Here is a 15,154-nt window from a genome sequence, read left to right on the forward strand (position 1 = left end):
GTCGGTAACGTATAGAGACGGTCCCTACCCAACAACGGGCTCACAGTCTGAAATGGGAACTTTATGTTCACCTTCTCCACTAGAATGTATGGTCCTTGTGGGCAGGGAATGCACCATTTGCCTATTTTGTAGTTTGTACGCTCCTAGTACACTTCCCTCTCAGGATGACACCTGGTGAGTTTTCAGTTCTCTACCAGTCTCGGCTATGGGAGGGAGAGTCAAGCAGAGACATATCCATTCCATTTCTAGTTTGGCCTGTGGCTAGCGAGTGGCAAGCAAGATAAAACTCCCCTGTGCTGGGCAGCAGCGGCAGGGGAAAGAGTCAAGGGCAGAGACTCAAGTTTAATCAATCAATCAATCAATCGTATTTATTGAGCGCTTACTATGTGCAGAGCACTGTACTAAGCGCTTGGGAAGTACAAATTGGCAACATACAGAGACAGTCCCTACCCAACAGTGGGCTCACAGTCTAAAAGGGGGAGACAGAGAACAAAACCAAACATACTAACAAAATAAAATAAATAGAATAGATATGTACAAATAAAATAAATAAATAGAGTAATAAATATGTTTACTGTGCAGAAGGAGGCTGATGGTAAACCACTTCCGTATTTTTACCAAGAAAACTCTACGGCTGCACTACCAGAACGACTGCAGGTGAAGAGCGGGGCGTTCGGAGAGAGATGTGTCCACGGAGTCGCTATGGGTTGCAGACGACTCGACAGCCTAATAATAATAATGATAATGATGGCATTCACTAAGCGCTTACTATGTGGAAAGCACTGTTCTAAGCACTGAGGAGGTTGCAAGGTGATCAGGTTGTCCCACGGGGGGCTCACAGTCTTAATCCCCATTTTACAGATGAGGTAACTGAGGCACAGAGAAGTTAAGTGACTTGCCCAAAGTCACACAGCTGACAATTGGTGGAGTTGGGATCTGAACCCGTGACCTCTGACTCCAAAGCCCGGGCTCTTTCCACTGAGCATAAGACAAGACGAGTACAGTGCACTGGATCCTCCTTGGGGGCAGGGAATGTACCTACCAACTTCGTTATATTCTACTCTCCCAAGCGCTAAACACAGTGCTCTGCACACAGGAAGCACTCAGTAAGTATCCTCCGCTCCTCTGCCGCTAATCATCATCATCATCATCAATCGTACTGAGCGCTTACTGTGTGCAGAGCACTGTACTAAGCGCTTAGCACTGTACTAATCTCCTCACCGTGCCTCGTTCTCGCCTGTCCCGCCATCGACCCCCGGCCCACATCATCCCCCGGGCCTGGAATGCCTTCCCTCCCCACATCCGCCAAGCTAGCTCTCTTCCTCCCTTCAAGGCCCTACTGAGAGCTCACCTCCTCCAGGAGGCCTTCCCAGACTGAGCCCCTTCCTTCCTCTCCCTCTCATCCCCCTCTCCATCCCCCCATCTTACCTCCTTCCCTTCCCCACAGCACCTGTATATCTGTTTGTACATATTTATTACTCTATTTTACTTGTACATATCTATTCTATTTATTTTATTTTGTTAGTATGTTTTTGTTCTCTGTCTCCCTCTTTTAGACTGTGAGCCCACTGTTGGGTAGGGACTGGCTCTATATGTTGCCAACTTGTACTTCCCAAGCAGTGCTCTGCACACAGTAAGCGCTCAATAACTATGATTAATTGATTGATTGATTGATCACTCGCTCCAAGTGAACACTTCACAAATGCGACTACTATTAGTACTACTCAACACTACAGCAGAGTCTGCAACAAGACCGGACACAGATACCATGCAGATGAATAGCATCTGATGTCATGCAAATGTCCCCTCTGCTTTGAACATTCGAAAAATCAAGACTCTAAGACATAGACTGATACCCACTGGAATGCGTTTATCACTTTTATTTTGCTATGCAGAAACATACATTCACCATGTATTGTGATGCAATCGACAGTAGAACGGAAAACACATCCTCGTCAATGGAGAGTTCGAACTCAACACTAAATCGTTTACAGTGGACGTTCTGTACAATTTAAGGCTTGGCTCTGAACTAAATCGTAAATGTTGACCAGATTTTGAAATGAAACGTATTTTTCGGATAACAGAAGGAAAAAATCAATAAAAAAACCCATAAATCAACAAAGTTATTCCAGAGTAAAAGCTTTGTAATGTCGTAAACTAAAGAAAAAAAACAGGCCTTCTTCCCCCCTCCCCTGTCCCCCGTATAATGACACAATTTACAGATTCAGGAACTTCTGAAGACTGGCTGGAAAACTCTCTGGATTTAACATAGAACAGTGTCGACAACAAAAAAGAAAAATCGACGGAAAATTCTAAAACCATTGTGATTTTATAAGGTATTAAATCAGGGATACAAAGCACATTTTGTAAGCACTAAATATCGCCAGAGGATCAGGGATTCCCCGTCGGTTGTGGGGCAATCGTAATAAAACCGGGTGAAATAAACACAAGATTCAAGTCGTGGACTGAATAAACTGTATTATTGGCACATCTATTATGTGAGAAAACATTATACACCGCACCTATACAGCTTCTAGCATTTTAGGGTAATTTTCATTTATCTGTAAACAAAAGGTTTGCCACCTAACAAATTGCAATTTGTTCCAACTTTAATAATGAACTGTGAAAGGCATGGATCGTTTATGTGTTACATGAGATCACGGTTTATATCGTTGGTTATGAACGTGCAGGTACAGCTGAAAACTAAGACGTCTGATGAAAATTAAAAATGCCATTTTTGTCATTTTAATCGTTGCTTCATGCAATATTGGAGTACTGATGCTGTATCAGATTGCTTTAGTATGGGAAAATCTCTTTGAAGTGTCTTTACGGAACGGCCAAGATCAATTCTTCCGGATTGAAATGGTCCACGGAAAGGTACGAGTCAGTCGGGGTGGGACCTGGGGCTCCATTTTCAGCAGAGGGTTTTTTGTTTGTTTGTTTTTTTTCCTAACAGTGGGTGAGACTGGATTCATGTGCCAGCTAAATTATTCCTGCAGGAAAGAGATTTAAGGAGTTAATGATGAGAAGAGAGCGGAGCGTTCTGGCTCAGATCAAGGCTGCCAGAGAAATCTTTCCCAGGCCATTCATTAGGCATTGCTTCCTCCGAAAAAGACGACCGCGTCATTCCAGTATAAGTAACTGTTTGATGATATGCACTGTCTTAATTCATACACTGCTGCTCCAGTGAGTGACTCACACCAAAAGGCCCGTTTTCCATCCTCCAAACTCAATCCAAGTGGTCCGAAAACCCCTTTTCCTTAGATTTCCTTCTTCTGGAGCCAGAAAACAAGAACCCTTTTAGAGATGTCACTCATTACACCGCATTTCTTATACCGGCGCTACAGGATATTTTACCCACGGTTAAGAGGCTGTTATGGAAACAGATCGCACGAGCAGCTACGTATTGGCATTCGGCATTCAAAGCGGCCTAGGGACGGTAGCGTTCGGAGCTCTTGCATAAGCGGGTTAGTTGCATGACCAAGTGGTGCACAGACAAGATGGACTCAAGCTCTGATGCCGGGGCTCACCAGACTGGGGCTGGGAGAAAAACTGCCCTTTTCGAATAATAATAATAATAATAATAATGATGGCATTTATTAAGCGCTTACTATGTGCAAAGCACCGTTCTAAGCGCTGGGGAGGTTACAAGGTGATCAAGTTGTCCCATGGGGGGCTCACAGTTTTAATCCCCATTTTACAGATGAGGGAACTGAGGCACAGAGAAGTGAAGTGACTTGCCCAAAGTCACACAGCTGACAGTTGGTAGAGCCGGGATTTGAACCCATGACCTCTGACTCCAAAGCCCAGGCTCTTTCCATTGAGCCACGCCGCTTCTCTAGCGTGCTAAGGGGCTGCATCGTGATCTCTCTCTGAGACCCAATGCCAACTCTAAAACACCCGAGTCAAAAAGGCAGAAGATATCTCAGCGAGAGGCCAAACTGTCGGGTTTTCAATTTATTTACTGGGGGCACTACCTGATCCATCTGGGAAAGAAAAATTTGAGCCTAAATCTTTCATTCAGGCTTTTTTGGGTCCATGAAGGATAAGTGGGTCTTATTTATTAAGTTTCCACAGGATTCCTTACACATATGCAAACAAAGGGCACCTTTTGGAATCATATCCTTCAGATAACAACAATAATAGTAATTGTGGTATTTGTTAAGCACTTACTATGTGCCAAGCACTGCATTAAATGTGGGGTGGATACAAGCAAATCGGATCGGACACAGTCCCTGTCCTACATAGTGCTCACAGTCTTAATCCCTGTTTTACCGATAAGGGAACTGAGGCCCAGGGAAGTGAAGCGACTTGCCCGAGGCCACACGGCACAGACGTGGCGGGGCCGGGATTCGAACCCAGGTCCTTCTAACTCCCCCACCAGAGCTCTATCCACTAGGCCAAGCTGCTACCGCACCCCGGGCCCAGAGGAAGCTGGAATTTTGCGCCGCCAGTGCAGGGAACGAGAGGAGTGCGTCCAAGCGTGGCAAACGAAAGGGCAGCCGGCAAACCCACCCAAAGCAGACGCCGCTCTCTCTCTAATTCTCTAACTGGCAGCCCAAGCGAAGCCCAGGACCGGTTCCGCCACGGAAAACGGAGAAACCCCCTGCCGGGGGCGGACCCTCCGTGCCCGCAGTCACCAAGGGAGATGCCAGTGAGAGAACCAACAGGAGAAGGGGGAGGCTGAATGAGGAGTGGGGTGCGGGAGGGAGGGGGAGAGGAGTCCCTGTGCCACATGCCCGCCTCGGCCACAGCAGGGCAAGCCTCTTACCTGCCGTCAATCCTCTCCGTCTTCGGGGGTGATCTCTGTCTCTTTGTGTACCACTACCTTGGTCACTGACATGTCAGGGTGCTGCTCTTTGGCCTCTTTAATTGCCTGAGCCAGCGCCTATCCCCCGGGAGACCATAGGAGGGCAAAGACAAAAAGGAGGGTGGCAATGTGCATCATCAGAGGTGACCGGGAGATTCAATTCACAATTTGCAAGGGAGGAAAAGTGCTGAGGGTCTCAAAGACGCTACCCGCATCGTAGACACGCTTTCATTCAGGAATCAACGGTGGGGAGACGGGGGGCGGGGGAAGGGGGTCCCCCTTCTCAGGCCCAGGAGGTCTCTGCGGAGCCCTTCGGGCCCGGCCTACGGGAGGAGACGCCCTTACCTGGTCGTGGTCGATGTCCGCGTCTCCCGTGATGACTATCCGCTTCTCGATTCTCGTCTCGGAAATGCCTCCTTTCACAGTCTGAGGGAGGGATAGAACCCCAGTTGGTAAATGCAGGTATAATAATAATAATAACGATGGCATTTATTAAGCGCTTACTATGTGCAAAGCACTGTTCTAAGCACTGGGGAGGTTACAAGGTGATCAGGTTGTCCCACGTGGGGCTCACAGTCTTAATCCCCATTTTACAGATGAGGCACAGAGAAGTTAAGTGACTTGCCCAAAGTCACACAGCTGACAATTGGCAGAGCCGGGGTTTGAACCCATGACCTCTGACTCCAAAGCCCGGGATCTTTTCCACTGAGCCATGCTGCTTCTCAGCTATCACTTCGGCTATCTGAAGTGATCCCCGGTTTGGCGTATTTCATAGTATTTACTGAGGATTTACTGCACGGACGGGATTTGGGGAGAGTACAATCCAAATGAAGGACTGGATTTTTAGGTCTGTCTCCTCCGTTAGGGTGTCAGCTCCTCGTGGGTAAGGGACACATCACTTCTTTGTTTTGTACTTTTCAGGCGCTCAGTACAGTGCACTGGGTTGGGCAACAATATATGCTATTACTACTATTTCAATAAGGCAGTAAGGGCAGGACACAGGAGTCCACTGTCTTTTAGACAGTGAGCCCACTGTCTTTTAGACTGTGAGCCCACTGTTGGGTAGGGACTGTCTCTATATGTCGCCAACTTGTACTTCCCAAGCGCTTAGTACAGTGCTCTGCACACAGAAAGCGCTCAATAAATATGATTGATTGATTGATTGAGTCTAAATCATGACTTGAAACTTTGCAAAGTATCAGTGTTTAGGATGCAAGCTCCCAGGGGTCAGGAATTAACCAACGTGGTTGTTCTACACAGAGCCCAGTAAAACTTCAATGAATATTCATTTACAATAACAAGGGCAAACAGAGTTTTAAGAAGGCCGTTCTATACTGGAAAGCAGTGCGGCCCATTTGAAGGAACCCGGGATTGGGAGTCAGGACCTGGGTTCTAATCTTGGCCCACGCCACATACTTGCTGCGTGATCTTGGACAAGTCACTTAACTTCCCTGAGTCTCAGTTCCCACATCTGCAAAATGAGGATTCAATACCTGTTCTTCTTTCGACTTAAACTGTGGGTCCCATGTGGGACCTGATTATCCCAGATCTACCCAGTGCTTAGTACAGCGTTTGGCACATAGCAAGCGCTTAACAAATACCACCACAATTTTATACAGAGCCTACTAGCAAAGTTTTAGGGTTTTAAGAAAGATTCATTCTAGACTCTGAGCCTGCTGTTGGGATGGGATTGTCTCTATCTGTTGCCGAACTGTACTTTCCAAGTGCTTAGTACAGTGCTCTGCACACAGAAAGCACTCAAATAATACAATTGAATGAATGAATGAATTCCTCTAAAATAACAAAGGCAAATGGGATTTTAAGAGTTGAGACAAAGCCATTTAGTTTGGGAAGGCCTTAAGTGATCACTCTTTAATGTAATCTGAAAAGGTTGACGGTACCCACCACCACCCTTCCCCTTGGCCCTTTGAGGAAGGAGCCCACAATTTTCCGGAGCTAAAACTTACTTTGGTGATATGTGTGGTAGTTGTAGTGCTGGTAGTTTCTGATGTGATAGTCTGGGCACTCATCAATACGCCTGGCTCGGAATCAACACTAGAATCAACCTAAGAAACCCAGAGGAAGCAAAGCCACACCAAAATTACTGGACCGATACTTGAAAAACTTGGACATACAAGCTGGGCAGTACTGAAACTGAACACTGCTTTATTACGTTTCAAACAGAATCAAACTTAAAAGAGGGGGCCAAAGGAGTTTTAGATTGCAGGGTGGCCTAGGGGAAAAACCACAGGGCTGGGAAGCCAGGCAACCTGAAATCTAATCCCACCTCCACCCCTTGTCGACAGGGTGACCACGGGCAAGTCACTTAATTTCTCTCTGCTTCAGTTTCCTTTTCTGTAAACTGTGGATTAAGTACCTGTTCTCCCTTCATCTTTGACACTGAGCCCGCTGTGGGACATGGTCTGTACCTGATTTGACACTAGTGTATGATGATGATATTTGTTAAGCGCTTACTATGAGTCAAGCACCGTTCTAAGCGCTGGGCTAGATACAGGGTAATCAGGCTGTCTCAAGTGGGGCTCACAGTTTTAATCCCTGTTTTACAGATGAGGTAACTAAGGTGCAGAGAAGTGAAGTGACTTGCCCAAAATTACACAGCCGACAAGTGATGGAGCTGGGATTAGAACTCACAACCTCTGACTCCCGAGGCCGTGCTCTTTCCACTAAACCACAATGCTTCTCTGGAGAAGCAGTTCTAAAAATAAAAGCTTAGCCTCTCTCTGAATTAGCTATCGGAGTTCAGCAAGACTTCAAATACATTAACTTTGGTGCAGATCCAAAGCCTGGCTCTTGGCCACACAAACCCACGGCATTCCTCTCCTCTCCAGATTCTGCTTTCCACTGGTCCTCGGCTGGCTCGGAATCTACAAAAGTTAGCTGGCCATGCTTTTCTACTCTCTGTTTTCCAAAACTAGGAAGCCCCCAGGCCCAGAAACAAGCAGGCACAAAATGTTAACATTTTATTTCCTGTTTCCTTTGGTATTCAAAGTGTTAGGAGGTTCATGCAGAAGGTGCACAAAGACTTCTATTAAATCTGTTGCATTTTGCAAAAATGACCCTAAACCACCAAGAGTACTACCCCTTGCATTTCGGTGCCAAGATTTTGAGGAATCCTGCTTCTTATCCTTCGCCTGGCACAGTGCTTGGCACACAGTAACAGATACCACAATTATTATCAGATTTCCCTTCTTCTTATGTCAATTCCAAGGGGAATGTCTTAGCCATCTAGCTAGACCTAACCAAGAGGATTACCGCCTGAAGTGTCCTCTGAGAATTTCAGTTTGACCTGAAAAAAAATTCTAGTTGCTGCATACACCTTATCTTTTACCTCAGTTCCCACCTGGCTGGGTTGAGAATGATTCTCCAAGTTTTATATAACCCATCCCTGGATAAAGTGACGGAGCTCACCCAAAATCCAGAGCAGTGGTGTGGTCTAGTGGTCTAGTGAAAAGAGAAATTAATCTGGGAGTCGAAGGATCTGGATTCTAATCCTGGCTCTGCCACTTGTCTGCTATGTGTCTTTAGACAAGCCACTTCGATTCTCTGGGTCTCACTTACCTCAGATCCCTTAGTGGGGATTAAGTTTGTGAACCCCACGTGGGACAGGGACGGTGTCCAACCTGATTACCTTGCCAATTTGTACGTCCCAAGCACTTAGTACAGTGCTCTACACACAGTAAGCGCTCAATAAATACGATTGATTGATTGATTGATCTACCCCAGTGCTTAGAACAATGCCAGGGAAATAGTAAGATCTTAATAAACACCAATTTTAAAAAATGGCCATTAGTCCCTTGGGCTGCATTATCAATCAGGATTTTGCTATCCACCTACATTCCGCAATCCAAGAAGAAACAAGATTGAATGACGCGGCACAGACTTGGGGTCACAGATCTGGCCTCTGCTGCAGCTCTTACCTGCGATGATTCATACGTAATGGTTTTTGTTTCTGTGTGAACCACCGGCACTTCCTTGGTGGAAATTTCTAGCTTTACTCCACCTGAAGAAACGCTGCCAAAGGTGACGGATTCAGTCTTCAGAGTGGATGACTAAATCAACGGGACAAAATTAGAGCGCTTAATGCAGTTAACCTATAGCCAATTCTACTTAGAGCGGAGAAAAACGGAAGCGCGTGGGCGTTAAATGTGCATTGCATTAGATGAGGGGAAAACCATGTCCCCATGTTCTCCCCGAACGTCAGGATCCTGAGTTAGCTGTTTGATCTTGGGGAGTGTTTCAGGCAAAGAAAGGGATAATTGCCCCCCTAATGCACTGAAGAGCTCACCGTGTCCTTCCTCCCTGAACCCCACACCTCAAAAACAGGCCTGGAAGTCAGAGGACCAGGATTTGAATCCCAGTCATGCCACTTGCCTGCTGCATGACCTGGTGGTAAATCACTTAACTTCCCTGGGCCTCAGTTTCCTTATCTGTAAAATGGGGGTAAAGTACCTTTTTCCTCCCCAAGGACTGTGAGCTCCAAGTGGGAGGGAATGTGTCTGACCTCATTATTTTACATCAATCACAGCACTCAGCACTGTGCTTGGCACATAATAAGCACCACACACATGCCAAAACAATGGTAGCGACAACCTCCTCAAAGGTAGCATCTCAAGCCTTTTTGTCAACTAAGTTCTCAGACAGGAAGGGCAAGAGACGGCCTCAGCATCCCCCGCTTAGTAGGAGTGGTTCAGAAATCCAGGTATAGGGGGACAAAGGAGAAGTCAGAATCACTTGGAGCAGGTTCTGGTGTTTTCAATTTTTTCAACATTTGGGCGAGTGGGGTTTTTGAAGAAAAATGCTCTAAATTAGGGCTGCATCATGCACTCCATCCTTTTCACCAATTGCATTAACTAAAACAGAAAGGGCCCATCACCTCTCGGACGCATAAACTACCATAATCGACCTAAACGCCGCATGTCGACAAATCCCGGAAACCCAGCACCGAGCCCCATGAGAGAAATGAGAGGAAATGAGAGGAAGAACTGCACGTTGAAGAGAAAGCAAACTGATCTTCCCCACGTGAGGCCTATTAAACCTTCTTGAGGACACCCAAGGCGGGAGCCAGTGCACGAGGGGTACGTTACCGTTACTACAAGTTACCTCAAAATGAGGTCTTTGGTCCGACGTTTCTGAAACCGGGGCTGCCGCACTTGGCTCTGCCAATTGCTCAGGAGAAGAGGCAGGGATCTCTTCTGGTCTTGTGGCAGCTCTCTCGGCCTCCTTTCTCGTCTCCTCTTTAGTCCCCTCAGTCGGCGCTGAGCCCTCTTTCCCATCAACGCAAGAAGCGCCAGCCTGGGCGGCGGCATCCAAACCCTCCGGGGCCAGAGCAGAAGCATCGCCGCTGGCAGGCACGCTCATCACGTGTCTTTCTTCCACCACCACTGTTTCCCGCACCACCTTCTCCCCGATCAGTTGCTCGTGTTGCTGGGTTGTTTCGGTCTTTGTTTCACCGGACCCCGTCGTGGTTTCCGTTCTCTGTGGGGGAAGACATCATCCAATCAAGGAGGCTTACACCCAGAGACATGAAATGTCAGGTTACCAGGGCACTTTATACCGGCATCAAGGTTGAAATCTGGAGGCGACTATAGAAAGCACCCTATAAATCCCCGCTTTTTCCATCAGCCCCAACAGCACCTAGCCCCCTTTTCTCACCCCCAGGAAATCCAGGTGGTTACTTGCCCATGGAAATAGACAGTGTAGTAAAAAAAAAAAAAGTTCCAATAGAAGCATCATATCAGTATCCACAGCCTACTAAAAGCTCAACAACCCAAATAAAAATGCACACACAAAATGATCCCCGCTAACTGATGGCCCAAAGAGGATTCCCATTTTTTTTATGACGTCTGTACTCGCGAAAGAGTTCTTTAGGAAACAACGTAAATGAAAGGGCGCATGACAACAGCATCAATCATTTGCTTTCAGAACAGCCGGGGGCCACTCGGAAGGCAAAGCCACTTGAACGTGCAAACAGAGAAAGAAAAGAAAAGTATCGCCCATGTCCGCAGTCCACAAATCCATAAAGGGAATCAAATGGCCACCTGAACCCAGTTCTGTGATGAAGTAGTGACCCCGCCTATGAATTCTGTTGGTTTCCTCGCAGACTCTATTAAACTGAAGATATCTGAACCATCCATGGCTTTTTCACCGGAGGATTGCTTAGTCTAAGTGAAGAAAGAAATTCAGAGTCAACACAAGAGAGAAAGAGACAGATACACACACACACACAAGCACGTTAATGTACAAAACTAAGCAGACAGAAAGGGGAAGGGGAAGAAGAAAGAAATTGAAAGTCGGAGGTTGGGAACAGAAAAGAATGGGAAAATAAATTAGCCCAGATCTGTAGGGAACACAAGCAGTACTTTCAAAGCAAAGAGTTATTAGGATCAGGATATTATTAAGTCGACCTGGTGTTTGGTACTTTTTTTTTCCTTTATTGCAAGCCACAGCAGCAACACTGTATCTCAGACAGAAGACTCTCTAAATAAAATGGAAAAATTGAAAGCCTTATAACGCCTGCCCTGAACTGCAGCGCTGACTCAACCATGAGAAAAAAAAAAAGAAGCCGGGTTGGCTGCTGTCAACATAAAACCAAGCAGCAAGAGAAACGGAAAGATTTAGGGTGTGGCAGGGTATCGCTTCAAAAGTCATGCTTTAATCTTTAAACCTCGGTCCAAATCGAGGCCACTGGTTACCACGATTCGGGAGGCAGACGACTCTGTTACATAATGAGCAGTGGCCACGGTGAACGGCTCCCGGGAGTATCTCCATTCAGACGGGCCCTTCTCTTTCCGCCTGAAGGCCGCCTCTTTCAGGGACTCGCCATCCTTCGTCTGCTCCATCCTGGTGAAGTGGACAGCACCCAGTCCGCTGCGGAACTCCATATCCTGGTCGAGCTTCTGAGCCTTCTTTGCGCTCTCCTCTTCTGGGCTCTGCAGCCGGGATTCCGCTTCTTTTATGGTGGCCAGTGATTCTGACAATTTCCTTTTCGAGCTCTGGATCTCGGCTCCTCTCTTGGCCTTGTCATCAGAGATGACTTCCAGGATCTCAAACTCCGCCATGACCGGGGTGGTCTTAGCAGATTCATACCTGCCTCGTTCCAACTTCTGGAGGGCTTCTTGGGAGGACGTCTGAATGGTCTTTTCACCCTCTTTAGCTTTGCCCGTCATGGTGACAATTTTTCCGGACACGGTATCGTAGGACTTGCCTAAAGTGTACATTTTCTGTTTAATCTCTTCTCTCAGTCGCATTTCGCTCGTCAAATCATCAAAGCTCTGCATTTCCAGGGCATCGGATTTGAATAGATCAGCTGAGATATCATCGGCTTTACCGCTCAGGGTCATCACCTTGTAAGTCACAATGCTTTTCGATTCACCACCAACTACCTCAGAGGGTATTTTGTCTACAATAACCCAATCCTCTGCGCCCTATATTTGAAATATAAAGGCTAAATTAGAAGGTCTGAACACTCTTCTCATTTAGGAGCACTCAAATATGAATCCTTTAAGAAAACCATGATGACTTGAGATAATACCTTCATCACTATACAAATTATATACAGTCAAACAATGTTGCTGGCAGCAATATTACCAATCAATCAGTTGCATTTATTGAGCGCTTACTGTGTGCAGGACACTATACTAAGCTCTTGGGAGGGTTCAACACAACAATATAACAGACACATTCCCTGCCCATAATGAGCTTACAGTCTAGAGCGGGACACAGACATTAATACATATATATGTACATATATGTATATATATACGTATGTGTATTCATTCAATCGTATTTATTGAGCGCTTACTGTGTGCACAGCACTGTACTGAGCGCTTGGGAAGTACAAGTTGGCAACATATACAGAAGGTCCCTACCCAACAGCGGGCTCACAGTCTATGTATATATACACATACATATATGCACACACACACACACACACACATATATATATATATTATCTTAAATTATTATCTTAGCATTCCAGTTATAAACCCTGCTTTGAAAAAAATTATGAATTGTGTATAAACATTTTCTTTTGGGTGTTATCACTAGTGATAAAGCAAAGCCTCATTTCCAGCATGCCTGGCAGTAAAGTATGGGAGGGAGGACTTGATTTTGGGATTAATATCAGATTATTTTGCAATTCAAAATTGCTTACTACTTGCAAGCTTTAGCATTTGGCTGAGATGATTATGAAAATATTTTTACAAAACATCATTCAGTGTGATTTTTTTTGGAACAAGCTAGTGTGTGTAAATTTTCCCTCAAAGATGAGAAAATGTTTCAATATATAGCAAAGGTATTAAAGGACCAAAGCTGCATTTATTTGCCTTTGTGGAGTGAATTCAGGTCCTTGGGTTTTATTTAAATATTCTGCTTATGGGTCTTGCTAGGGTCTCCGTTTTCCAAAGGGCTTAGACGACTTGAAACAAGACAAGTTTGTTTTTGTTTAATGGAGGGTTGCAATATCTTTTCAACTATCCAGCTCATCGGCGGCCTTTCGCCCACATGTTGCCTCTGGCCTGGAACAACCTCCCTCTTCATATCCAACAGACAATTCCTCTCCCTACCTTCAAAGCCTTACTGAAGGCATGCCTCCTCCAAGAGGTCTTCCCTGACTAAACCCTCATCTCCTCTTCTCCCAGTCCCTTCTGTGTTGCCCCGATTTTCTCCCTTTATACACCTCCTTACCTCAACTACGCTCAGACCCACAGCACTTATGAACATAACCACAATTGATTTATATTAATATCCTTCTAGACTGTAAACCAGTTGCGGATAGGGAATGTTATCATTATTATTATTAGGGTATTTGTTAATCAGTCAATCATATTTATTGAGCGTTTACTGTGTGCAGAGCACTGTACTAAGTGCTTGGGAAGTACAAGTTGGCAACATATAGAGACAGTCCCTACCCAACAGTGGGCTCACAGTCTAAAAGGGGGAGACAGACAACAAAACCAAACATACTAACAAAGTAAAATAAGTAGGATAGATATAAGCACTGAGAGAATCAGGTTGGACACAATCCCTGTGCCATATGGGGCTCACAGTCTTAATCCCCATTTTATTATTATTAGGGTATTTGTTAATCAATCAATCAATCGTATTTATTGAGCGTTTACTGTGTGCAGAGCACTGTACTAAGTGCTTGGGAAGTACAAGTTGGCAACATATAGAGACAGTCCCTACCCAACAGTGGCCTCACAGTCTAAAAGGGGGAGACAGACAACAAAACCAAACATACTAACAAAGTAAAATAAGTAGGATAGATATAAGCACTGAGAGAATCAGGTTGGACACAATTCCTGTGCCATATGGGGCTCACAGTCTTAATCCCCATTTTACAGATGAGGAATGTGGCTGTTATAGCGTTATACTGTACTCTCCTAAGTGCTTAGTACAGTGCTCTGCACAGAGTAAGAGCTCGATAAATACGATCGATGGATTGAAATTCTCCTGAAGTTCCAGCAGAAGGCAGGAAGTTGAGACTGAGGAGCTTGCAGTTGTAGAGAGTTTTATGAGTGCCATGGATATCCTGAGGAGGGTCTGACCCAGCAGGGAAGAGGCTTAAGCCAGAAGCTGGTAGGCACTTTGGATCAGCAGGGCTTAGTGGCTAGAGAATGGGCCTGGCAGTCAGAAGGACCTGGGTTCTAATCCTGGCTCTGCCACATGTCTGCTGTGTGACCTTAGGCCAGTCACTTCACTTCTCTGGGCCTCAGTTCCCTCCTCTGTAAAATGGAGATTAAGACTGTGAGCCCTTGGGGGACGGGGACTGTGTCCAGCTCCATTTGCTTGTATCTACCCCAGCGCTTAGAACGGGGTTTGACACATAGTAAGCACTTATCAAGTACCACAATAATTATTATTATGATAGGAGGCTAGATTTTAAAATGCCATTATCCTAGATCCCTTTCCAATAGCCCGTTCCTTAGTTTGAAGCCCATCCACGCAGGAATTGAGTGGCATTTATCTAAACAACAGTGCTGATTTAAATCAAATGCATCAGGAATATCCTCTAGGGGTTGCTTGGGCAGTTTTCTGGGAAATGATTTGATGAGCAGAAACCAGACGCCACTACACTAGCAACCCTGGGTGATGGAAAAACCAATAAGAATGAAGAGCTTCCGCCATCAATCAAGCCCCGCTGAATTAACGCAGCATTATTAAGGAAATACATTACGATGACTGCAATGGATCATCTACAGAGAAGTTTCAATTAAAATCATTATTCTGCAAAGGCAGGTCTAGGATGTCAGAAACACAGACACACACAGCTGAACACTCTTCTAAGGGTGGATTACAACTGTGAAAGAAACGACAGGAGGG

The 15,154-nt window shown here is 45.6% G+C and overlaps 1 protein-coding gene across 5 annotated transcripts in view; it reads right to left on the bottom strand.

The window, feature by feature from the left end:
- Positions 1-1,855: 1,855 nt before the first annotated feature.
- The window catches only part of EPB41L3 (erythrocyte membrane protein band 4.1 like 3), a 208,919-nt gene continuing 195,620 nt past the window's right edge, over positions 1,856-15,154 (bottom strand). For 4 of the 5 annotated variants that reach the window (XM_038747548.1, XM_038747547.1, XM_038747546.1 and 1 more), the window contains 6 exons: positions 9,932-10,306; positions 8,749-8,880; positions 6,778-6,876; positions 5,156-5,236; positions 4,772-4,888; positions 1,856-3,275 (listed from right to left, as the gene is read on the bottom strand). In XM_038747548.1, coding sequence (XP_038603476.1) covers positions 4,778-4,888; positions 5,156-5,236; positions 6,778-6,876; positions 8,749-8,880; positions 9,932-10,306 — 798 coding nt within the window. In that variant the 3' untranslated portion in view covers positions 1,856-3,275; positions 4,772-4,777. Of the gene's footprint in view, positions 3,276-4,771; positions 4,889-5,155; positions 5,237-6,777; positions 6,877-8,748; positions 8,881-9,931; positions 10,307-10,869; positions 10,993-11,523; positions 12,256-15,154 lie in introns of all 5 variants that reach the window. The other variant, XM_038747543.1, reaches the window with a different exon arrangement.

This window comes from Tachyglossus aculeatus, chromosome 5, assembly GCF_015852505.1.
Source record: "Tachyglossus aculeatus isolate mTacAcu1 chromosome 5, mTacAcu1.pri, whole genome shotgun sequence".
Lineage (NCBI taxonomy): Eukaryota > Metazoa > Chordata > Mammalia > Monotremata > Tachyglossidae > Tachyglossus > Tachyglossus aculeatus.